The sequence below is a fragment of the Mobula birostris genome, chromosome 24 (assembly GCF_030028105.1).
Source record: "Mobula birostris isolate sMobBir1 chromosome 24, sMobBir1.hap1, whole genome shotgun sequence".
NCBI lineage: Eukaryota > Metazoa > Chordata > Chondrichthyes > Myliobatiformes > Myliobatidae > Mobula > Mobula birostris.
In genome coordinates this window covers 10,803,166-10,829,655 of record NC_092393.1, presented here as the reverse complement: position 1 = coordinate 10,829,655, position 26,490 = coordinate 10,803,166, and the positions used below count along the sequence as shown (strand labels likewise).

The following is a 26,490-nucleotide window of genomic DNA, read 5'->3' as shown; positions in this document are numbered from 1 at the left end:
TCAGTTAGTCCTGACGAAGGGTCTCGGCCCGAAACATTGACTGTACCTCTTCCTAGAGATGCTGCCTGGCCTGCTGCGTTCACCAGCAACTTTTATGTATGTTGATTCAAATCCTGCAGGTCAGCCTGTTATTCTGAGCCCTTAAATAGTTTTCATATACACTGGTAACATTACAATTAACATGTAATACCTATAATATGTGAAAACATATTGACTGTATATTAAATTAGTATAGTTAACCAAAGAAAAACTTTAGCAACTAACAGAGCCTATGGAGGATGAGGGCCACAAAGGTAAATAAAAGTCACATGTGTGCTGCGAGCAGAAAAAAAGTTGTGAACCACTGATCTAAAAAAAATTCAGTGCTATTGAAAATTCTGGATCTGCAAAAATATAATACACATGCAACTTCTCTCTCACATACTGTAGATGCATTAGTATTCTAAATGATAGCGTGGTTGCAAGCTGCAAAAGACTAATTTATAAACCAAATATGTCATGAAGTCTACATCCAAGGACTGAGCACCAACACCAGAATTGAGTACTTTACATGCAAATCAGAACAACAGTTTTGGGCAGTCATTTACTACTGCATTATCTAAAATTATGAATGAACTATTAAATTATAAATTAGTGTACAATGTAATGTAATAAATTTCATTAAAGATGGCAATGACAGGGTGTCACACATATGCAGATATTCAAATATAAAATTAGGATAACAAGTGTTAAATAACCTCAGATGTTTAATCTTAAAATTAACACATTAGGCACCTTAGAAATGCTAGACACATACCTATGAGCCTGGCCAATTCACAGAGCCCCCAAGGAACATGGACTGGCATGGCTGTGCCTGATGTCTCTTGCAGGGCGATATTGGACAAGTGATCAGAGAAGCGGCATACTTGCTCGGTAACAGTGGAATAACAGAGATTCAGGAGGATATTGAGACCCAATGGTTTCAGCGAAGAGATGTGGAGTTGCCAGTTCGAGTCATCAAACTGAATACTGGCCGGGTTCTGCTGGTCCTGTGAGAGACTCAGCATTTCCAGGTGGTAATCACAGATATAATCTTCTGCTTCCAAGTCCAGGTCTTCGCCAATACCACTCATCTGCAATATGTGCAGAATCAGATATAAATGAATTTAGTACACATGACACATTTCTTATGGTATCAAGGTCTGCTGTAGAAAGATGGTTGACGGATAAAGTACTGATGTCAGATTGAATCTAAATTGGAAAATAATCTATGAGTTATAAACCATTGCCAGTTCTGGCCAAATCTAAGCCATTAAACAAAAAACTAGGATAAAAAATTTATTCAAAAATAAAAACACTTGGTTAAGCAGATACATCTCAGATAATTTTAATCTTTATTACCTGTGTCATATCATCCTCTCTTCCTTCTGTGTCTTTGCTGAAGCTGACGTTGGACCCTGACAAATGCTTACATCGTCGATTGTCACTACGTTTCCTCGAACGTGGAGTGCTTTCAATCTTTTCCTCTCTCTCCTGTCCATCCTCATTGGTGATGTTTACAAATTCCAGGCCGGTGTTGGGCAATAGGGCATCAGCTTCCCTGGGCTAGGAGTTTTTAAGTGTCGAAAAGTTGACTCATTTAGAACAATTTTGAAGCATACAAGGACCTTGTCTTTGAATAACTGGCCATCCCCCTGCTCTTATGATACATGATTTATTTTCTTTAAATACCTATTCAACTACCATTTACATTATTAAATCTGTTTTCACTCTTTAAAGACATAGAATTTTGAGTATAACTCAAAAAATTTTCTCACCTTCCCTCTGATTTATTGCCATAACCAGAAATCTGTACCCCTTCATTTCCAGAGCCAGACTTGCCACTGGACTTTTTACTCCATTTACTCAAAACTTCTATTGAGTTCCTGAATGCTGACATGCCCAAGATGGCAACATTAGATCACAAAATTAAATACCTAAGACAGTAATTTCGAATCTTCAGTCAGTGAAATGTTACAATGGATGTTGTGCTCTGTTCAAAGCAGTTTCACACCCCTACTGATTTAGTGCCCATCCAACATATCATACAGGCATTGAGCCCAGGGTTTGATTCCTACTCAAACCACACCTATTTTTAGAAGCATGCTAAGGATAAGGATGGAGAAAAGAGCAACAGGTCATCTGTTGTTCCAGAGTGATGTGGAAACAAGTTTAATGATGAATGCAATCTGAGGGAAGAATCAGGTCTGTGCACCATGAAAGATTGAGTAAAACAGAAACATCAAAAACACATTCAAGGCATACCTTACAACAGGGGTCCCCAACCTTTCTCGTACTGCAGACCGGTTTCATACTGACAATACTCTTGCGGACTGGCCGACCTGGGGGGGTAGGGTTGCCAACGTACAAGAGTAGCAGTCAAATACGTTGGGTTTACCCCGAGAAAGACTACAATGACCATGAAGCCTTGCGCGGGCACCAGTGCGCATGTGTAACTTGTGCATGCGTTTACGTGCCGATTTCTTAAAAACTGTTTTTGCCGATTCTGTTGGCAGCAGCGACCGGGGGGGGGTTGTTAATCACAACCAGAATATAGGTGATAAGTGGCTAATACACTCAATTTCGTTTCTAAAAGGGTTTATCTAACGAATTTAATATTAAACACACAGCGCATATTTTCCTCGCATGAATATAGCGATAAGACAATTATCAGGGAGGACAGGGGAGCTTGAAGTGTTGAACGAACTTCCAGTAGAAGTGGTAGAGGTAGGTTCGATATTATCATTTAAAGAAAAATTGGATGGGTATATGGACAGGAAAGGAATGGAGGGTTATGGGCTGAGTGCAGGTCGGTGGGACTAGGTGAGAGTAGCGTTCGGCACGGACGAGAAGGGCAGAGATTGCCTGTTTCCATGCCGTAATTGTTACATGGTTATATAAGTCACTTATAATAGCATCATAACATTTTAAGTAACGTTTGGATATCAAACACACAGCGCATATTTTCCTCGTATGAACATATAAAATCATTGCAATGCATCAATATCGCTGAATCAGTGGGAGCCCTGGGCTTGTTTTCCTGCAATAAGACGGTCCTATCGAGGGGTGATGGGAGACAGCGATACTCAAAGGGGGTTCCTTATGTCCAGTCTATTCCGCAATTTAGTTTTCATTGCATTCATTGCATAGATATGTTGGAAATGGAAGCAACGTTTTCGGTGCTTTCCTGAATATCTCAGGATATTTAGCCTTGACTTTGATCCGGAATGCCGGCAGAGATGCTATGTCAAACATACTTTTCAGCCCGCCATTATTTGCAAGCTCGAGGAGTTGATCTCCTTCCCGCGCTGACATGGATGACATGCGAGTAATGACCTCGCGTGCGTTCAAGCTCAACAGTGGGCATGACAGGGTATGAGGAAAGGTGCAGCTGACTCATATCGCCAAATCATATCGTTTCCTCACAGCCCAGTAGCACATGCCTTGTGGCCCGGTACCGGTCCGCAGCCTGGTGGTTGGGGACCGCTCCCCTACAACACACTGCAGGAAATGAGGCATGCTCAGGTGCTGAGTAATACATGAACTTATCATTATTGCAATTACCTAACATTTCTCATTTGAAAATTGTGTTTTTAAATCTATACTTTAGATAACAATTTATTTTTACTTAAAAATGGAAGTTTAAAATTTTTTTAAATAGGAACATGAAAGTTTCCTGTAGGCCACACAGATGTAGAACTGGCAGTCTGAATAGCAGCTCAGGTTCTAACACATCAGGAAGAAACTTACCTCATCCTTCTCTTCTTCCATCTCTGTGTGACAAAATGATCGCAGTGATAAGTCATCTTTCAGGTCCTCTAGGCTATCATGGGGTGGCTCCACACGTCCACTGAAGAACAGAACTGTTTCCGGACTGGGATTGGGCCAGGACAGTATTCCTTGTTTGTCTACACAGCAAAGCACCTAATGATTCAAGTTGACATGATAATTATAACCTGAATTTTCTACCAAGACAAATCCAAGCTACCTGTAACGGTAACATGAATTTCAGGTATGAATATAGGTAAAGGGAAGATTTTGAAAGAAAGCAATGGAAAAAGTGCTTTTTACAGGCAGCAAAGTACTAGGACTAGGACCATGCCATTCTTATGAAAAGTTAGTGTTGTATGCAGTTCTTGTACAACCCCTCTACTCTTACATTGTATGTCTCAACTAGTAAAGCACAACATATCATTCTTATTTTCATTTCTTGCTACTTAGATTCCTGGGTATACAGAACAACCTTCATTTGCTCTTCCATACCGTTCAATATCTTCCCTTCTCTTGCTTATTCTCTTGATTTTGTTATACCCAAATATCAGTATCCCATATTTTTATACATTAAATTCCATTTTTCACTTTCCTGCCCAACTGATCAAACCATCTTTCAGGTAGATGGAGCTCGTCAGCCTGGGAAGGCAATCTATCTAAGAGAGGGAAAACTCTGACTTCAAACCTCCTCTGCCTTGCGGCCATACCCACTCATGGGAAGGGCTTCAGGAGTAAACCCTGAGGACAAATCTGGAGCTGGAGTCCCTAAGACAGTCCGACGTTGCCTTCAACCTCGTTCTGGCAACTCCTGCGACAACACTGGTGCCAAGCTGTATCGGCCCTTGCCCTTCCCTTGGACAACATTGGTGTCGTGGAGAGGAGAAACTTGCTGCATGGGCAACTGCCGGTCTTCAATACAACTTTGCACAGGCCTGCACCCTGGAAACTTCCAGGCGCAGATCCATGGTATCGCAAAGCTAACGGATGCCACCACAGTACAACTTACATAATCCTGCAACTCTTGGGACTTTGGTAGCATTGCACTACATTTTTGGATGTTATTCTTACCACTAGCCAAATATTTATTTCAATATTTTTTTTTTTACATACTACACTGTGGTAATAAAATTTCTAGTCAATCCAGTTTAAAAAGGTGCGAAGAATATACAAGTTCTCCAGATACTAATTCCAATTGTAAACCACACACATTCCTGACCCCAAACCTGGCACCAGCCACAGCTCAGAGTTCAGACCCCAGCCATACACTGGATTCCCAGCTCACATTCCAAACAAACATCTGAACTACTGGATTTTTTTCAACAGATCTTTCTGCTCTGAAGTCTTTTTCCTCAATGCCAATAAACAGATGAACTATTTACTTGTCCAATCTCTCAAAGACTATATATTTGATGGAGAAGATCCTAAGAGGCAGGATTTATGAACATTTGGAAAGGTATAATATGATTAGGAATAGTCAGCATGGCTTTGTCAAGGGCAGGTTGTGCCTTATGAGCTTGATTGAATTTTTTGAGGATGTGACGAAACACATTGATGAAGGAAGAGCAGTAGATGTAGTATATATGGATTTCAGCAAGGCGTTTGATAAGGTACCCCATGCAAGGCATATTGAGAAAGTAAGGAGGCATGGGATACAAGGGGACGTTGCTTTGTGGATCCAGAACTGGCTTGCCCACAGAAGGCAAAGAGTGGTTGTAGCCCGGTCATATTCTGCATGGAGGTCGGTCACCAGTGATGTGCCTCAGGGATCTGTTCTGGGACCCTTACTCTTCATGATTTTTATAAATGACCTGGATGAGAAAGTGAAGAGATAGGTTAGTAAGTTTGCTGATGACACAAAGGTTGGGGGTGTTGTGGATAGTGTGGAGGGCTGTCAGAGATTGCAGTGGGACATTGATAGGTTGCAAAACTGGGCTGAGAAGTGGCAGATGGAGTTCAACCCAGATAAGTGTGAGGTTGCTCACTTTGGTAGGTCAAATATGATGGCAGAATATAGTATTAATGGTAAGACTCTTGGCAGTGTGGAGGATCAGAGGGATCTTGGGGTTCGAGTCCATAGGACGCTCAAAGCAGCTGCACAGTTTGACTCTGTGGTTAAGAAAGCTTACGGTGTATTGGCCTTCATCCATCATGGAATTGAATTTAGGAGCCGAGAGGTAATGTTGCAGCTATATAGGATCCTGGTCAGACCCCACTTGGAGTACTGTGCTCAGTTCTGGTCGCTTCACTACAGGAAGGATGTGGAAGCCATAGAAAGGGTGCAGAGGCAATTTACAAGGATGTTGCCTGGATTGGGGAGCATGCCTTATGAGAATAGGTTGAGTGAACTTGGCCTTTTCTCCTCGAAGCGATGGAGGATGAAAGGTGACCTGATAGAGGTGTATAAGATGATGAGAGACATTGATCATGTGGATAGTAAGAGGCTTTTTCCAAGGGCTAAGATGGTTGCCGCAAGATGGAGATGGAGTTTAATCCTGATAAATGTGAGGTGCTACATTTTGGTAGACAAATCAAAATAGGACATACATGGTAAATGGTAGGGCATTGAAGAATGCAGTAGAACAGAGGGATCTAGGGATAATGGTGCATAGTTTCCTGAAGGTGGAATCTCACATGGATAGGGTGGTGAAGAAAGCTTTTGGTATGCTGGCCTTTATAAATCAGAGCATTGAGTATAGGAGTTGGGATGTAATGTTGAAATTGTATAAGGCATTGGTAAGGCCAAATTTGGAGTATTGTGTACAGTTCTGGTCACCGAATTATAGGAAAGATGTCAACAAAATTGAGGGAGTAGAGAGAAGATTTACTAGAATGTTTCTTGCGTTTCATCTCCTAAGTTACAGAGAAAGGTTGAACAAGTTGGGTCTTTATTCTTTGGAGCGTAGAAGGTTGAGGGGGGACTTGATACAGGTATTTAAAATTATGAGGGGGATAGATAGAGTTGACGTGGATAGGCTTTTTCCATTGACAGTGGGGGAGATTCAAACAAGAGGACATGAGTTGAGAGTTGAAGGGCAAAAGTTTTGGGGTAACATGAGGGGTACTTCTTTACTCAGAGAGTGGTAGCTGTGTGGAACGAGCTTCCAGCAGAAGTGGTTGAGGCAGGTTCGATGTTGTCGTTTAAATTTAAATTGGACAGCTATATGGACAGGAAAGGAATGGAGGGTTATGGGCTGAGTGCAGGTCGGTGAGACTAGGTGAGAGTAAGAGTTTGGCATGGACTAGAAGGGCCAAGATGGTCTGTTTCCGTGCTGTAATTGTTATATGGTTATAAGAGGACACAGGTTTAAGGTGCTGGTGAGTGCAGAGGAGATGTCAGGGGTAAGTTGTTGTTTTTTTTTAAAAAACGCAGACAGTGGTGAGTGCGTGGAATGGGCTGCCGGCAACTGTGGTGGAGGTGGAAGAGACTTTTGGATAGGTACATGGAACTTGGAAAAATAGAGGGCTATGGGTAAGCCTAGTAATTTCTAAGGTAGGGACATGTTCGGCACAACGTTGCGCGCCAAAGGGCCTGTATTGGGCTGCAGGTTTTCTATGTTTAAAGACTTCGTGAAGCCAAGTAATGCAAGCTAAAAGTCTTTCATCGCTATAAGTAGTTGAAGGTAAACATAATTAAATCAAAATTAATAAGCTACACTTCCACATCTCCAGGCTGCCTATTTTTTCCCTATTTGTAAGGATTTGTTGTACTTGCAGACTCAGCTGCCAGCGTATGGAATTCCACAAACAAATGACGGCAAGTACTAATGTCAAGGAGCAAAATTCTCAGTCCTATATTTGAGCATTTTTCATGTGATTATCCTTCTCCTTTAAAGAGTATTAGAACATAGAATAGTACGGCACAGTACAGGCCCTTCGGCCCACAATGTTGTGCCCACTCTCAAACCTTGCCTCCCATATAAGCCCCCACCTTAAATTCCTCCATATACCTGTCTAATAGTCTCTTAAACTTCACTAGTGTATCTGCCTCCACCACTGACTCAGGCAGTGCATTCCACGCACCAACCACTCTCTGAGTAAAAAACCTTCCTCTAATATCCCCTTTGAACTTCCTACCCCTTACCTTAAAGCCATGTCCTCTTGTATTGAGCAGTGTATTGACTTAGCTTCATCTGCCATTCACCCATCACCTCCCCTCCCCCCACCAATTTCTTACCAATGGGATGCTAACAATTTGCCACAAATTAAAGACTCCCAAGTTTGATTAAAGATTCCCAAGCTGAAATATTAATATGATCTTTCTCTGCAAATTTGTCCTTCCATGGCACTTATATTATCATGAGAACTGTGTTTTCCAAGGGTAACAACGATTACCTCAAAATAAGTAATGACAATGTAATCTTGACCAGGTCCCACCATAGTAAAATTGGAGCAGTGGTAATGATTCAAAAAATTGCTGAACCTACTGTTGGGTTGCAAGCTTGAAAGTGCTTAACAGAACGATGGGACAATGTGCCTTCAGCTTCATTAATCAAGTCCAAGAGCAGAAAGCATTGAGAATTGAAGCGACAGGCAGTCACAAAAATGGAGACAAAACACAGAGGTGTTAGCAAAGTGGACTCAAGGTGTATTTAATACTAGGGAAGCCATATCGTGAGGAATGAAGACAGTATGCCAAATTGATAATTGCCATGTCGCAAGTAAAGAATTTTTAACAAGCTTGATAATGGAAAGAAAATTAATAAGCCTACACAGTAAAACCTAACATCATGAATGGCTGTGATAATTCACTCCCAGGTGAGCTCAACCCCTCTTATGCACACTTTGAAAGGAAGAATAAAACTACACCCGTGTGAATCCCGGCAGCATCTGGTGACCCTATGATCTCTGTCTCGGAGACAGACATCAGAACCTCTTTCAAGAGGGTGAACCCACACAAGGTGTCAGGTCCTGTGGCATACTTGGTAGTGAAAATGTGCCAACCAACAGCAGGAGTGTTCAAGGACCTCTTCAGTCTCTCTCTGCTCCATTCTGAGGTTCCCACCCACTTCAGAAGGGCAACAATCATACCAATGCTCAAGAGCAACATGAGCTGCTTCAACAACCATCACCCCAGTGGCACACACACCTACTGTGATAGAGTGCACTGAGGTTAGTCATGGCTGGAATCTCTTTTCTCAGTTTCTTCACCTCCGCTGCATCTGTTCCCAGGACAAGGCTTTCCATTCAAGGACATCTCCTCCATGTTTTAAAAACAGTGTTTCCCTCCTTCTATCATTAATGCTGCCCTCATCTACATCCCCCGCATTTCCCATACATCGGCACTCACTCTATCTTCCCACCACCTTAATAGTGATAGAGTCCCTCTTGTTCTTCCCTACCACCCCATCAACCTCTGCATCCAACACATTATCCTCTACAACTTCCACCATCTTCAAAGGGATCCTACCACTAAGTATATCTTTACCTCCACCCCTCCACTTTCTGCAGGGGTCACTCTCTCCGCAATTCCCTTGTCCATTTGTCCCTCCCCACTAACTCCCTCCAGGCGCTTATCCCACTTCATCGAGCGTCTCCGTACCATTTGTCACAAAGGTGACTTCCAAGTGGTCAAACATTTTAATGCCCTATTCCCATTCCAAAATGTTGGTCCATGGTCTCCTCTTGTGCTAGGATGAGGCCACCCTCAGGGTGGGGAAGCAACACCTTATATTCCATCTGGGTATCATCCAACCTAATGGAATGTATATTGATGTCACCTTCTGGTAAAGAATTCAACCCTCTTCCTCCATTTCCCACTCTGACCTTTTACTTTTTCCTCACATGCCTATTGCTCCCTCCTGGGACCCCTCCTCTTTCCCTTTCTCCTATGGTCCACTCCCCTCTATCAGATTCTTTCTTCTCCAACCCTTGACCTTTCCCACCCACCTGGTTTCACCTATCACCTTCCAGCTAGCTTCTTTCCCTTCCCACCATCTTTTTATTGTGGCATCTTCCCCCTTCCTTCTCAGTCCTAAAGAAGGGCTTCAGCTCGAAACGTTGACTGTTTATTCTTTTCCATCGATCCTGCCGAGTTCATCCAGTGTTCTGTGTGTGCTGCTTTAGAATCAACTCCTGCCTAAGGATCTCAACCCACTGCAATTTGCCCATCGCCACAATAAGTCTACAGTGGATTCAATCTCACTGGCTCACCACTTAGCCTTGGATCATCTAGACAATACTAATACCTATGTCAGGCTGCTGTTTATTGATTACTGTTAAATGTTCAACACAAATCATACCCTCAGTTCTAATCAACAAGCTCCACAATCTGGGCCTCTGTACCTCTCTCTATAACTGGATCCTCGACTTCCTCACTGGGAGACCACTGTCAGCGAGATGCTGTTATTTCAACCTGCACCAGACTATTAACATTGGCACAGCTCAAGAATGCATGCTTAGCCCACTGAGGTACTCTCTCTACACTCATGACTGTGTGGCTAGGCAGAGTTCAAACAGTATCTATAAATTTGTCAATGACACAAGTATTGAATTTCAGATGGTGACAAGGAGGCGCAGAGGAGCAAGACAGATCAACTGGTTGAGTTTGTCACAACCGGACTCTCTTGGGGCGCTAGATGGAGTAGGTCGCATCTTGGCTTTGCTCCGTTCATTTTTCAATCTTTTTACCACCCTTTTACTATCTATCTCAAAGTGTTTATAACACTTCTATATGCTTGAATTTTGATTTTTAATCGATGGAAATGACTACCAGAGGAAAAAAGGTATTACCTGAAGGCAAGAAAGCCAGTAATGGAAATGGAAGGGGAGGGGAGGGAATGTCGACTCAGACCATGACAGGCCTGCGTCGGGCATTTTCATGCTTTACGAGGCGCAAATTGGAAGTCTGTGTGGGGCACCACTCCTTGCACAGACTAGAGCAATGTGTGATTAAGTGCCTTGCTCAAGGGCACAAACATGCTGCCACAGCTGAGGCTTGAACTAGCGACCTTGAGGTAACTAGACAAACGCCTTAACCACTTGGCCACGTGCCCAACACAAATGGAAAGGAAGGTTTTTTTGAACAGCCTAAACAGACTCAACTTACTTTGGAGGCTATCTCCAAGCTCCTGGATGATAAATTCGATAAAAGATTTGCTACTTTGGAAGTATTGTTAAAGGAGATCGAAGGAAGGTTGGCAGCAGGAGAGCGAAAAACAACAAATTTCCAAACTCGTTGAATCTGGGAGACAGAGAGATCGCAGACTGGATCTATTGGAAAACAAATTAACTTCGACCACTCAAACACTGGAACAGTATAAAATCAAGTATAAAATCGTAGTCAGAGACAGAATTTGCGAATAGTAGGACTCAGTGAAGATGCTGAGAGTGGTGACGGTGACCTTATTAAAGTTTTTTCTCAATTTTTAATGGAGGTGTTCAGTTCTGATGTTTTTTCTTCTCCCCTATACTCGATCGCGCCCACCGGTCTTTAAGAGTTAAACCCCCTAAGGAGTTGAAACTCTGACCTATGATACTCCGATTTCATTATGTACATACTAAGGAGCATTTGATTCAAATTGCTCGTCAGAAAGGGGTTATTGTGCATGGAGATCTCAAGTTTCTTCTGGTTGAAGACTACAGTCCTGAAGTAATGCAAGAAAGATCGCTTCTTAAACTGGAGATGTCTGAGTTATATCAAAGAAATTTCCTATCAGCTCTGCTATTTCCAGCTCGCCTAAGGGTTGTTCTGCCTGATAAATTGTGTAAATAGTTTAAATCCGTGGACGAAGCATATCAATTTCTTGAGAATCAAAGTTCGAGCTCAGATGTCTAATAAATTTGCTGTTTCTTCATGTTTGTACTCATTTGGCTTATAAACTGGTGATGTCCGAGCTCTATCAAAGAAAGTTCCAACCAGTTCTACTATTTCCAGCTCATCTAAGGGTTGTTCTGCCTGAAAAATCGCGTATATGGTTTAAATCCGTAGACGAAGCATATCAATTTCTTGAGGATCAAAGTTCGAGCTCAGCTGTCTAATAAATTTACTGTTTTTTCATGTCTGCATTCATTTGTTGGTAAGTTAATAATCAGTTCATAGATTTGGACTTTTAAAGTTTGAAGAATTTTGCCCTTGGTTTGATAATGCACATACATTGTTTTGGAGTATGGATATTTATCATGCTTTTATGTTAAAGTTCCTTTTTCTTTCTTTCCCTTTATTATTTTAGTCTATTATTTTCAATTGTTTGTTTTTGAAAATAATTAAGAATCTGATTTGGTGACTGATTTTTTTTCCTAAAAATATTAATAAGTTTGTATTCTGTTTCACTTTTCAAGATCTTGCCTTTCAAAATGTTTTTTATGGTATTCTCTTCTCAATGTTTTGACTGTGGGTGGTGTTTTGCATTCCTTTTTCATTGGAGACTTGCTTTCAAGAGAGATGGGGATAGGAAAGTGTCTAGATAGCTTTCTGGCTGGCTATTGGCCAGTTTTCTAGCTTTTTTTGGGTGGGGGTGGGTCTATTTTTAGTTTACTTTTTTTTCCATCTGGGCTAATTTGAAACTACAGATATGTCTGAATTGTCGTAACTTCTGGTTCCTCTTTAAACCTTTTTCCCTCTTCCTGATTCATGAGTTTCCTATGCAGTAAGGTTAACCCTTTACACACAATATGGTTTATTCAAGTACAATGGATAATATTATTAACTTTGTTTCATGGAATACGAATGGTTTGAATCATCCGATCAAACAGAAGAAGATCTTTAAAGTTTTTCATAGATTGAATGATCAGATTATCTTTGCCCAGGAGACTCATGTAAGGAAGGAGGATAATCAGCGTTTTTTTTTATATATAGGATTTGGAAAGATAATCAAGTTCACTCTAATTCACAGGATAAGGTGAAAGGAGTCTCTATTTTTATAGATTCCTCAATTTCATTTGTTCACTATGAAAAAACTTCAGACCTGAATGGTAGATTTCTATTAATTACTGGTTTACTTTATAACCAAAAAGTTGTTATGGTTAACATCTATGCACCAAATACCGATTATCCTGAATTCTTTAAGCATTTATTTGCATCTCTTCTTAATTTAAATGAATATACGTTGATAATGGGCGGAGATTTTAAACTGTTGCCTGAATCTCTCGATGGACAGGTCTGCGCCTAGTCAGGTACTTCCAAACAAATCCACCATTTTTGTCAATTCCTTTTTAGTTGACTCCAGAATCGTCGAAGTTTGGAGGTTTTTATATCCTAACGATAAAGAGCTCTCATTCTTTTCTCATGTATATCATAATTACACCAGAATTGATTACTTTTTCATTGATTCTCGATTAGTTTCATCTGTTACTGCCTGTGAGTATGATGCAATTGCCATCTCTGATCATGCGCCCCTAAAACTAGTCAATCAAATTAACTGATGTAACTTTCAGTGCTAGACAATGGTGGTTCAATTCTACTCTGCTTCAGGACTTAAATTTTGTTAACCTTATTAAAGAATAGATTGCCTTTTTCTTCTCAACTAATTTTATGGAAGAAATTTCCAGTGGGATATTATGGGACACTTTTAAAGTATATATCTGTGGACAAATTATTTCGTATTCGGCTGGATTGAAAAAAACAAATTAATAATGAAATACGTACATTGGTTGATAAGATTAAAGAAATTGATAAAAAATATTCTGTTGCTCCTAATTTGGAGCTTTACAAAAAGAGATTTGAACTTCAGATGCAATACAGTTTGTTATTAATATCCCCAACTGAAAATCAATTACTTAAATCTACGAGTCAATTTTATATACATGGTGATAAATCAGGTAAATTACTGGCCAATCAATTGAAAGCTGCTTTGGTTAAACGCCAGATTATTAAAGTTTGTAAACGGGAGGGAACTTTGACGGTTGATCATGATGAAATGAATACATCTTTTCAAGAATTCTATACCTCTTTATACCAATTAGAATTTCCTGACGATTCTACCATAATGCATGAATTTCTAAGAAAATTGAATATTCCGAAATTACTACTTAATGAATGTTTAACATTAGATGCACCCATTACGGAAGAAGAAATAGAAAAAGCAATTTCTTTGATGAATTCTGGTAAAGCACCCGGCCTGGATGGGTATATACTAGAATTTTTTAAATCTTTTTAAGTCTTTCTCCTTTATTTTTAAGGATGTTTTATTTGCAGGTAAATTACATAGTCATAGTCATACTTTATTGATCCCGGGGGAAATTGGTTTTCGTACAGTTGCATCATAAATAATAAATAGTAATAAAACCATAAACAGTTAAATAGTAATATGCAAATTATGCCAGGAAATAAGTCCAGGACCAGCCTATTGGCTCAGGGTGTCTGCCCCTCCAAGGGAGGAGTTGTAAAGTTTGATGGCCACAGGCGGGAACAACTTCCTATGACGCTCTGTGTTGTATCTTGGTGGAATGAGTCTCTGGCTGAATGTACTCCTGTGCCCACCCAGTACATTACGTAGTGGATGGGAGACATTGTCCAAGATGGCATGCAACTTGGACAGCATCCTCTTTTCAGACACCACCGTCACAGAGTCCAGTTCCATCCCCACAACATCACTGGCCTTACGAATGAGTTTGTTGATTCTGTTGGTGTCTGCTACTCTCAGCCTGCTGCCCCAGCACACAACAGCAAACATGATCGCACTGGCCACCACAGACTCGTAGAATATCCTCAGCATCGTCTGGCAGATGTTAAAGGATCTCAGTCTCCTCAGGAGATAGAGACGGCTCTGACCCTTCTTGTAGACAGCCTCAGTGTTATTAGACCAGTCCAGTTTATTGTCAATTCGTATCCCCAAGTATTTGTAATCCTCCACCATGTCCACACTGACCCCCGGATGGAAACAGGGGTCAGCAGTACCTTAGTTCTCCTCAGGTCTACCACCAGCTCCTTAGTCTTTTTCACATTAAGCCGCAGATAATTCTGCTCACACCATGAGACAAAGTTTCCTACAGTCGCCCTGTACTCAGCCTCATCCCCCTTGCTGATGCATCCAACTATGGCAGAGTCATCTGAAAACTTCTGAAGATGACAAGATTCTGTGCAGTAGAACATAGAACATAGAATAGTACAGCACAGTACAGGCCCTTCGGCCCACAATGTTGTGCCGACCCTCAAACCCTGCCTCCCATATAAGCCCCCACCTTAAATTCCTCCATATACCTGTCTAGTAGTCTCTTAAACTTTACTAGTGTATCTGCCTCCACCACTGACTCAGGCAGTGCATTCCACACACCAACCACTCTCTGAGTAAAAAACCTTCCTCTAATATCCCCCTTGAACTTCCCACCCCTTACCTTAAAGCCATGTCCTCTTGTATTGAGCAGTGGTGCCCTGGGGAAAAGGCGCTGGCTATCCACTCTATCTATTCCTCTTCTCATCTTGTACACCCCTATCATGTTTCCTCTCATCCTCCTTCTTTCCAAAGAGTAAAGCCCTTGCTCCCTTATACTCTGACCATAACGCATACTTTCTAAACCAGGCAGCATCCTGGTAAATCTCCTCTGTACCCTTTCCAATGCTTCCACATCCTTCCTATAGTGAGGTGACCAGAACTGGACACAGTACTCCAGGTGTGGCCTAACCAGAGTTTTATAGAGCTGCATCATTACATCGCGACTCTTAAACTCTATCCCTCGACTTATGAAAGCTAACACCCCATAAGCTTTCTTAATTACCCTTGTAGTTGAAGTCCGAGGTGTAAATGGTGAAGAGAAAGGGAGACAAGACAGTCCCCTGTGGAGCCCCAGTACTGCTGATTTACAGCAGGAGGATTACAGGATTTATTAAAAATCGTTATTCGTATTTTAATGTTAGGAGGTTGATGAACATTGTGTATACTTCTTCACCTAAAACGCCAGAATGTGTTATTTCACTTGATGCCGAGAAGACGTTTGATAGAGTTGAATGGGAATATTTATTTAACATCCTTGAGAAATTTAATTTTAGCCCAAAATTCACATCTTGGATTAAACTGATATATCATTTGGCTTCTGTACTTACTAATAATCAGAGATCCCCCTTTTTTAGGCTTTTTCGAGGTACTAGACAGGGCTGTCCTTTAAGCCGTTTACCATTTGATATTGTCTTGGAAACTTTGGCAGTCGCTCTTCGTGATTCACCCAATATATTTGGCATTATTCGTGGGAATGAGACGCATAAGGTATCATTATATGCAGATGACCTGTTACTATATATCTCTAATCCAGAGAAATCCATCCCTGCAGTAATATTATTACTTGCTCAGTTTAGTAGTTTTTCTGGTTATAAATTGAATCTTAATAAGAGTGAGCTTTTCCCATTAAATATGCAAGTTCCAATCACCATTTAGACTGGTTACTGGTTATTTTACTTATTTGGGTGTTAAAATAAAGCATAAGGATCTATTTAAAGTTAATTTTTTTTACCCTTAATTGATCATGTTAAAGAACTGCTTACTAAATGGTCCCATTGTCCCTATCATTGATTGGTCGAATCAATGCTATTAAGATGATTATTTTACCTAAATTTCTGTATCTATTTCAGGTGGTACCAATCTTCATCTATACATCCTTTTTTGATATTATTGATTCTAAAATTTCTCTATATATATGGCAGAATAAAAATCCTAGATTAAGTAAGAAATATTTACAGAAATCAAAAAAGGATGGCGGTTTGGCATTGCCGAACTTTAGATTCTATTATTGGGCAATTGATATTCAATACCTAACATTCTGGACACAAGATTTGGATGAAATTCAATGTCCACGAGGGGTGAACCCCAAGTGAGAGTCTGTACAGGGGTTCTTATTGGCTTCTATTTTAGGGGCTTCGCTTCCCTTTGCACTTACTAAACTGAATAAACAAACGAACGATTAATCCAATAATTAAACATACAATATGAATATGGTTTCAATTTCGTAAATTTTTTGGATTGAATAAATTTATCCTATCAAGTCCTATTATATCTAATTTTTTCTTCCAACCATCCAGAACTGATCAAGCTTTTCTTTTATGAAAAACAAAGGGAATAATATGTTTTCGTGATTTATTCATGGATAATTGTCTCATGTCCTTTGAACAGTTGTCTAATAAGTATAATTTGCCTAGATCACATTTTTTCAGATATTTACAGATTAGAAACTTTTTGAAGATTATTTTCCTACTTTTCTGATATCACATCAAATTGAAATTACAGAAAATTTTTTAGGTTTAAACCCCTATCAGAAGAGTTTAATAGCAATTGTTTATGATTTAGTTACGAAAATACGTTTAGGTACGGCTGATAAAATTAAGAATGAATGGGAAAGAGAACTTTACCCATAGAGAAATGGGAGAAAATTCTCCAACTAGTTAGCACTTCTTCAATGTGTGCTAGACACACTGATACAATTTAAGGTGGTTCATAGGGCCCATATACCCAAGGATAAGTTAGCCCATCTTTATGGTCATATAAATCCTGTCTGTGACAGAGGTAATTCTGAGGTAGCTTCCTTGACGCATATGTTCTGGTCTTGCCGTCTTTTGGAAAAACATTGAAAAGACATTTTTGATATTATTTCAGTAGTTTCACGTATTGCTTTACAACCTCATCCTATTACTGCAGTTTTTGGATTACTTTAGTCATTTATCCCCTTCAGCTTGTCGTTTGATTGCATTCGTTACATTAATAGCCAGAAGATCCATTTTATTTAAATGGAAAGATTCTAATCCCCCTACATTTCAATGGTTTTCCCAAACTATAACATGCTTAAATTTGGAAAAAATTAGGAGTGGTACCATTGATCCTTCGGTTAAATTTGACAAAACTTGGAGGCCATTTATTCAACATCTTTATATGATGTAAGCTGACCTTTTCCGAATCCTTTTTAATAACTTTTTGTTGCATATAGAGGAGCGGAGTTCATGACAAATAATGATTTTAACCGATGAAATATGGCAGCCCAGTTTTTGTTTTGTTTTGGTTTTTTTTTAGTGTAGGGGGTAAAAACTTTTTTTTGGAATCTTTTTCATGTTGTTATTAAGAGATTGGGAAGTTTAAATTAAATATGTTACTCGGGGTCTGTGTCTGTATATGTTAACTGTTACTAATGTAATTCCGATCTCTTTGTATCATTATCATTGTTATGTTTATCAATTTGAAACTCAATAAAAAAAGATTGAAAAAGTTTGTCGCAACCACCTTGCACTCAACATCAGTAACACCAAGGATTGACTGTAGACTTCAGGGAGGGGAGTCAAGGGAACACACACCAGTCCTTATTGTGGGGCCAGCAGTGGAAAGGGCGAGCCGCATGAAAACCTATCCTGGGATCAACACATTGATGCAATTAGAAAGAAGGCATGACAGCAACTATATTTCATTAGTTGCTTTAGGAGATTTGGTTTGTCACCAAAGATACTTGCATATTTCTACAGATGTACCCTGGAGAGCATTCTAACTGGTTGCATAACTGACTCTTTTGAGGGGCCCTTACACAGGATCAAAAAAAACTGCAGAAAGTTATAAACTCAGCCAGCACCATCAAAGACACCTTCAAAAGACGATGCCTCAAGAAGGGAGCATTCACCCACATCATCCAGGATATGCCTTCTTCTCATTTCTACCATCAAGGAGGTGGTACAGGAGCCTGAAGACACACACTCAATGTTTCAGGAACAGCTTCTTCCCCTCTGCCGTCAGATTTCTGAATGGACAATGAAGCCATGAATATATCACTATTTCTTTTCCTGTTTTTGCACTTCTTGTTTAATTTAAATATACTCTTACTGTAATTTTTTTTAAAAAATTAAGTATTGCAATGTACTGCTGCCAGCGATACTAAACCTGATTCTGACACAAGTGGAATCTTGCATGCTAATGACTGAGCAGATCTACCTAAAGAATATCAAAGTGAAATGTAACATTCAAAGCAGATATATAAACGTAACATGCAAAAACTGAGTTTTTTTAACTTTAGTATTAACCTTCTCTGGAAGGCAAATTACTGACATACAAAGATTAGATATGCCAGAGGAACTATCTGTTCAGTAACACTCCATTTAGAGTTAGCATTTGCTTATAAAAGGTAATAATTCAAATAATAACATATACGAATAATATCAATACAGCAAAATATCCACAAAATCTGAAATCAAATCTGCTACAACAATCTGCTAAACTGGCCAAGGTTAAACAGAATCCACATACTTATATCATAAGTGCTCACTGATAAAGGATGGACCGTGTTATGGCTCCAGCAGCAGAGAAACAAAATTATATCAAGCAGTGTAGGCGTGCTAAGAACATTCTTAACCAATGCCACTTAAACATAAACTTTCTTGCAATATACTGGTGTTTTACCTCTTCCACTAAAATTAAAAGAAGCAAAAGATAATTTCTTTGTTGATTTCTCAATGATCATATTACCAGAGAACATCGTTACTACTCCTAGAAATGGGGATGAAATTATGATCTTGGATGTCTTTCCTATGGAGTTTTCATATTTTCCCCGTGATTAGTTGGGCTTCTCCCAGGTGCTCCAGTTCCTTCATATTTATGGGTTGTTGGGCTATTGGTTAATGTAAACATTGCCTCTAGGATAGCAGCAAAATCAAAAGGCACTTGAGATAGGTTACAGGGAAATAAATGGGGCAATGGAACTGATGAAAATGTTGTGACAGCTAGCAAAGATTTGACAGGCCAGATGGCTTATGTCATAAAGAAATGTGAGAGGTAATTACACCAATATCCATCACTGCTTTTCACAAAATGTTTGTGTTACCTCTGACATCAGGTTAAGAATATGTCCATAATACTAGATAAATGTACTGACCGTTACAGAGCCCAAGTTCTGAAGCAGACTAGAAGTGTAGCAGAGGGTAAGAGATTTTCCTCGTAGTAGTGACCAGAAGTGACTCCAAATACAGAGCATCATTTCCTGTTGTGGAAGATGAATATTTAACCAAGTACAGAACAGAAAGCAGGAGCATTCCCCGCCCCCCCCACCAAAAAAAAACATTCTGGTGCACGTACAAAATTCCTGCATTACTGAAATGTTTGGGAAGTTTATATTACGGTTATTCAACAGCTATTGCATTCCCCACATAAAAAGTGGAAAATGCAGGCTCCTGCCTCCCCTTTCATGATCACCAGATCCCCCTTCAGTTCACAGCCTCTCCATTCAGAATGCAGCACCCCATCCCTTGGCTCAAGCCAATCAATCTAAATCCATTAACACTTCTTTTGCAAATCATTCTCACAAATGCTCTCCCCCATGTCATTATCTGGATAGCTACAGAACTCAAGAACAGGGCTGCTCATAATTTAAAACAGCATTCTTTTGCCCCTTATTCTGCAGAACTAGCAAAATATATTACACTAACTTGACTGAGTAATGAGGAGAAAATTGTGAGAGATTATGCAGAATATTGTTTATAAAGTTCCCATAGACATCCTCATTATGAGTATGATATTACACATTCTTCTTTCTCTCGTTCCAAATATAGGAAAAAATGCAATCAAAGCAGCTGCATAGGAGGGAAGGCCACATCACATTATCTTCCTTGATTTCTTTCAGTCATTTACTTTTCAATCAAAAATATTTAAACAACCAAACAGCTAGAGCTGGCATCTAGCTGGGATGCATTAACAATTCCAAAATGAAATATAAGAAATGTCAAAAACCTAACTTGGTTTAGGACCCCTTTTTAAAAGAATAATTTCCTTCCTCCCTGGGTAATCCAAGAGCTTGATCCCAGGGAGGAAGGATTACAGTAGGGGCTTAGCCATTCACAGAGGTATAAACAGGCATTATAAAATCTGATAAATGACTTATGCCATTTTTCAATGCTCTGTCCAAAGCCATAGCACTTGTGGCAGACTTGTGATTTCACATTGTTCAAATGACAATTCTGGATTGAATGGGAAATTAAATTCCACGTTGTAATTGGTCACCACACTGCCACACTTGCAGAGGTCTTTTAACCACAGGCAATTTACATCCCAGTAAGATTGCCAGCAACCAACTTGGTTGGACACAAGGAAAACAGGAGCACAGAATGAAATATGAAACTGATTGAAATACAAGGTTGGTAATAGTTGCCAAGGAAAATACCAAGTTTTATTGACAAATTTATATTTCTTCACCCCATCTTCTACAACACATGCTTTGCTTCACAACAAAGCAACAAAACCTGAATGAAATATTGCACCAGATGAATACAGATTCAGAACCCAAGAAAGTCTGGAGCTTGCTGTAACCAAAGGACTCTACCTTTGAAGAAACCACTTCTGTGTAACTGCTGAGTGTATCCTCGGAGAATTTCGCCAGCTGCATGGAAAGAAGCATCAGTAAATAGCAAGTTGAATTACTGAACTCACACCCCAGTATCGTGGAGTATCAAAACTAGTGATCAATGGTTAAATCAGTAATCTACATTATATTTAGCAATAGCTACAGTTTAGCAGTGCAACACAATGAAGAATCTGACTACCAAAATGGGCATTTTTTGTTCAAATTACATTTTTGTGTAAAATATTGTATATAATTTATTTTTCTGTTGAATGCTGCTTATTGGATGTTACAATGTTGTTGACATTGCAAGTAAGTTTTCATTGCTCCCATGGATACATGCACTTGTCCATAAAATAAGGTCAACTGACAAAAGGCAATTGTCCTAACGAGTTAATTCACTTTTTCTATCTCCACTGACACTTATACTGAGCATTTCTAATATTTTGCATTTGTATATCAACTTGAACCAGAATAGCCTGCTCCTGCATTGTACATATTAACCTGAACACGTTATCCAAAATATATTAATCTTCCATCTTGATGAAGTTACCTTTTGGGATTCCTAAAATTCAGGAAGTTCAGGCAATCTGGGATTAACACTCAACACAGGCTACTCACATAGCACTCTTCACACCCAGACGGCGGAACTATTAACCCCACACAATACAAACGTATTCAGATACACTCCTTATCAGGTCCAAGAACTTTGACAAACAAACCATCACAGAATCCTTAAACAGGCATTGCTGCCTGATGTAGGGATATATTTTCATCCCACAAATAGAAGCTTAAATTTTCTGTATCAATTTAATTAATGAGCAATGATTTCACAAAACAGATCTATATAGCTATATAAAAGCTTTAAACATTTTGAATGATCAAGAAAGGCTATTAAAAGTTTGTTTAAAATGATGTCAGCAAGTTTTGGCCTCCTCTGCACCTATCTAAGCTACTGGCATCCGCTGTTTGAGACGGGAGAAAACTTACCAGGCCAACAGGAGGAGCCTTGCTGAACTGTGCTAGAACTCTAGCTTCTCCATAGGCTGTGACCAACACCCACACCACAGGGAAGAACAAGGGAAGAATTGGCAGAACGCCATTCACCTAAACAATCATTGCAAACTATAATTATCTTCTTTATACACACACATACATATACACACATACACATCCCCATTAAGATTGAAATCAACAAACATAGCATTACTTGTGAATGGAAATTATTAAGGAAGCATGGATACAAGCAGGAGACAACTCAGTAGCAATGTTATGTCTTGGGAACAGCATTCTGAAGGTATTGATCCAAACACAGGTTCATATACACTACAAAAATAACTGGACTTAATGTTGATTAATTAGATTAGTCTGCCAATAAGAGAACATTATCCTAAAAAGTTAAAGCATTCTGATCATTAATATCCTTTAGCAAAAGTACATCTGCCATCTTCAAGAGGACTTCAGTATGATTAGTTCTTAATGCCTCAAAATGGCTTAGCTATCCACTCAGTTGTAAAACTTCACAAATTCAGAACCTGGTTTTGAATTACCGGAGGCAAATCCTACCTAGTTAACCCAAAAAGTCCTCCTTTCTGAGACCTTGGGTGGGACACATTTTAAAAAAGATCAAAGCTGCCTCAAAGACTAGTCAACAAACGTGCAGGCAGACAGGCACAAAAAGAATAACAGAACACCGTAACTAGAGAGTCTCCAGTTAAACCTCAAAAATCATCAAAATACTTCTAAAAACAATGAATTACAGAGACTGACATATAAACACACAAATAACTGCCATTTAGCTCTCAAATATATCTCACAATAAAGTTAATTTTATTTTAGCTGGGTTAAGTTAATCAGGATATACTGAGCTCCACATATTTGTCCCTAACAGCAGCAGTATGAAATCCCTGTTATGTATGTGATCTAGAGATACAGGACTCAGAGATTCATTTGTCTTAAAAACTGATGTTATATCTTTCAATGCAGTGTGGCTTATGAGCAAACCACTGAAATGTCAGCCCAACAAATAATGTACTTAAGACTTGCTGGGAGACATTAAATGCCACATTTTGGGATTGTCAAGAATAGCACAAGCTTTACTGCAACTTAAAGATAAGATTACCTGAAGTTGGAAGAAGGTGAATTTCCAGTTGCTTATTCCAGGAGCATCAAGAGCAAACCGTACAGTATTTGTAATCAGAAATGCAACCTACAACAAAAAACAAACTGGATAAAAACCCCTATTAATAGGAAACCCTTCATTATACAACAAGGTAAGAGATCCTCTAACAGAATGCAATTGCTGGCCAAACTAACCAAAACCAATTATGAAACTGATTTCAGCATTATATAAAATCATGCTAGAAATTTAACCGCTCGATGAAACTTCACCAGGCATTTGCAATTAATACCCCTCATCATTTATTCTGCAATGATACAACCAAGGTTCCTTAAGGTTATTATAGCCAGGGGAGTGGGAAATAATGGGGATAATTTATTAAATGCTCCCAATAAGCGCACCTCAAATAGTTTCTGACAGCTCCGGCCTTCACATGTGGCTTAGCTGTGGAACCGTTTTTACTGACATGAGAAGGGGCAAAGGCGGGTTGCTGGCACCTTATAACCAGTCACTTCGGGTAGATGGGGCTTGTTAACCGTGGTAGGCAGCTCATTTTGGAGAAGGGAAACTCTGCTGTCTAGTAGATATACCCACTCATGGGGAAGGCTTCGGGAGTAAAGCCCAAAAGGAAATATCCAGAGCTAGAGTTCCTATGGCAGTTTTACATTGAGTTCAACGCTGACTGGAAACTCCTGCGGCACAATTGGTGCCATCCTGTATCAGCCTCCGCTGTTCCTTTGGGCTAATCAGATACATGGAGAGGGGGAGCTTGCTATGCTTGCTCTTTATATTGTACTGCCCAGGCTTGTGTATCAGACAGCTAGGATACAACATCCGTGGTCGACCCTGACCAAAGGAGGCATCAAGATATAACCCACTAGTTATTTCATTTGAGTTGCAGACACATTATAATGCACACAGCAACTAGCATTGGAACACTTCAATTTATGGTCAGTCTTACTCGACTGCAGTGCAAATCAACTTTGAGCAGACTATATCCTCCAGAGGCTGCACAAAATCTCAATTTGCATTGAATTTTAGGCAAAACTATATTTTTACCTTTTACAGTTTCGATGCAAATGCTTCAAAAAGGACACTGGGAAACCATTTCACCCAGTGCATTAATGAAAAATATGATATTCACCAAAATAACATCAAAGACAATAGATTTTGCTGATGCTGGAAATCCTGAATGAGACACAAAATGCTAGAGGAACTCAGCAAGTCAGGCAGCATCTATGGAGGGAAATAAGCAGTTCAGACTGAGAGTCTTCATCAGGACAGGAAAGGAACAAGGGAGAGACAACAATTAGAAGGTAAGGAGAGGGAAAAAATATGCGAGACCACATGAGGGGGAAGTGGGGCAGGTGATTATGTGAGAAGCAGGTGGTGATAGGTGTAAGAAGTAGAGGGCTGAAGAAGCAATCTGATAGGAAAGGACAGTGGACCATGGAATAAAGGGAGGGAGGTGTTGGGCAAGTCCTACCCCCTCCACACCTTATTCTAAGCTCTCCACCCCACCCCCTCCATTCCTTTCCAGTCTCAAAGGGTCTTGGTCTGAAATGTCAACTGTGTATTTCCCTCCATGGATATTGTCTGACCTGCTGAGTTCCTCTTGCATTTTGTGTGGATTGTGCAAAATAATGCCAACTGTTGAGAGGGCATGCAATACAAAGTGTCATACCAAAGAAGAACAATGTAATACTCCCTCAGAACTCGAGAGATGGTGTGAATTTTTATTTAATTTTCTGGGGAGAGTACAAGATCCAGAACATCCTGATCCAAAAGCAATCTTTCTTCAATCTGAGCCAAAGTGATAAGCTGTGACAGTTGACAATTGTACCATCACTACTAAGCTGCATAAGAACTCAGTTCAGCACATAAATTGATTTATGTGTTTCCTGCTCAACATAAGCCCCTAGAGCCGTGCATTTAACAATACACACATGCTCCTCCACCCCACCTTGTGCGTAGATCTATACCAGATGTCCTAACTACTCCACATGATGACCTTAACATCCTAAACCTTCTGGATACATTTTTTTCCCCCAGAATTCCACACTATAATAACTCTTAGTTTTGATTTCAACAAATCTGGCAGTTTCCATTAATAGTCATAAATGATTAAAGATAATGATTAGTTTTATTTGTCACACGCACATTGAAACATTGAAGCATGAAGTGAAATAGGTCGCATGCGTCAAAAACCAACAGTGCAAGATATGCTGGGGGCAACCCACAAGTGTCATCGCGCTTTCGTCGCCAACATAGTATACCCACAACTTACTAACTCTAACTCACATCTTTGGAATATGGCAGGAAACAGAGCACCCAAAGGAACCCCACACAGTAATGGGTAGACTGAACCAACTCCTTAGCGGCAGTGGTGAGAATTGAATCCCAAATTTACAGTTGCACTTTTAAATGTTACGCTACCTGCTATGCTACTCTGCTGTCCCAATCATAACAGTGAGATTACTAACTCAAAATGTTTCTAACCCAATGCAATTTTACAGCATAAAGTAAGATCATGTTTATAACCAATCAAGAACTCAGCCTTTATTAGAAGAAATGGCACTGCGTTCCTTTGCTGAATGGGTAGGATATTTTAATCTGTAGATGTCTCCAAGGAAACACTAAGGAACTGATCCAGATCATGAAAGGCACAAAACTCAAGACAGGCGTGGGGGAGGAAGGAAGGAAGGAAGGAAAAAAAAACACACACACTCTCTCAATGTGAAACTGTACCACAAAATCAGTGGTCATATTCAGGGTTTGAGTTTTGGGTTTCAGAAATTTACAGAGACCATCACATCCATTCAGACAAAAACTGAGCTATTTCAAATTCCCCACTTCCTGGCTCAAGATATGCAATCATGTCAAAGGACAAGAAGTCTTATTGCAGGTTCTTGTGGTGTGGGTTTTTCTCTACCATAACATCAAGTTCTGGACCTCCATGTACCATCCTCACATGTTAAATGTTTAATTTCTGTCTCTGTAATAAATACCAAGATTCTACAGTCTATACTTTTCTTTAGGCATCACTACACAATTCACTTTCATCTATACTCCCAATCTGCCAACCATTCAACAATTCCCTCATTCTGTTGATATCACACTTTCCAAAACATTTGCCACTTTCTTTACTTATCAACCACACTAGTAAGTAAACTTCTTAAATATGACCCCTACAGTATAATCACAAGAAGGGGACCTAAATGGGCCCTGTAAATCCCCACACCACCTAGCCTTGTTTGCTTCCTTTTACTGTATCAAACAGCCAATTTTGAATCCAATGCCATTTTCAGGGACCTTATGCACTTTCACATTTTTGAAACTCTGACAGCCTGGATTTA

General features: G+C 39.7%; 1 protein-coding gene across 7 annotated transcripts in view; it reads right to left on the bottom strand.

The window, feature by feature from the left end:
- The window catches only part of tmem94 (transmembrane protein 94), a 173,163-nt gene that overhangs the window by 84,386 nt on the left and 62,287 nt on the right, over positions 1–26,490 (bottom strand). For 6 of the 7 annotated variants that reach the window (XM_072242652.1, XM_072242657.1, XM_072242655.1 and 3 more), the window contains exons 8-14: positions 23,138–23,224; positions 22,006–22,122; positions 20,998–21,054; positions 19,558–19,662; positions 3,769–3,942; positions 1,381–1,584; positions 797–1,112 (exon numbers count right to left, since the gene is read on the bottom strand). In XM_072242652.1, the coding sequence (XP_072098753.1) occupies positions 797–1,112; positions 1,381–1,584; positions 3,769–3,942; positions 19,558–19,662; positions 20,998–21,054; positions 22,006–22,122; positions 23,138–23,224 (1,060 nt within the window). The remainder of the gene's footprint in view (positions 1–796; positions 1,113–1,380; positions 1,585–3,768; positions 3,943–19,557; positions 19,663–20,997; positions 21,055–22,005; positions 22,123–23,137; positions 23,225–26,490) is intronic. The other variant, XM_072242653.1, reaches the window with a different exon arrangement.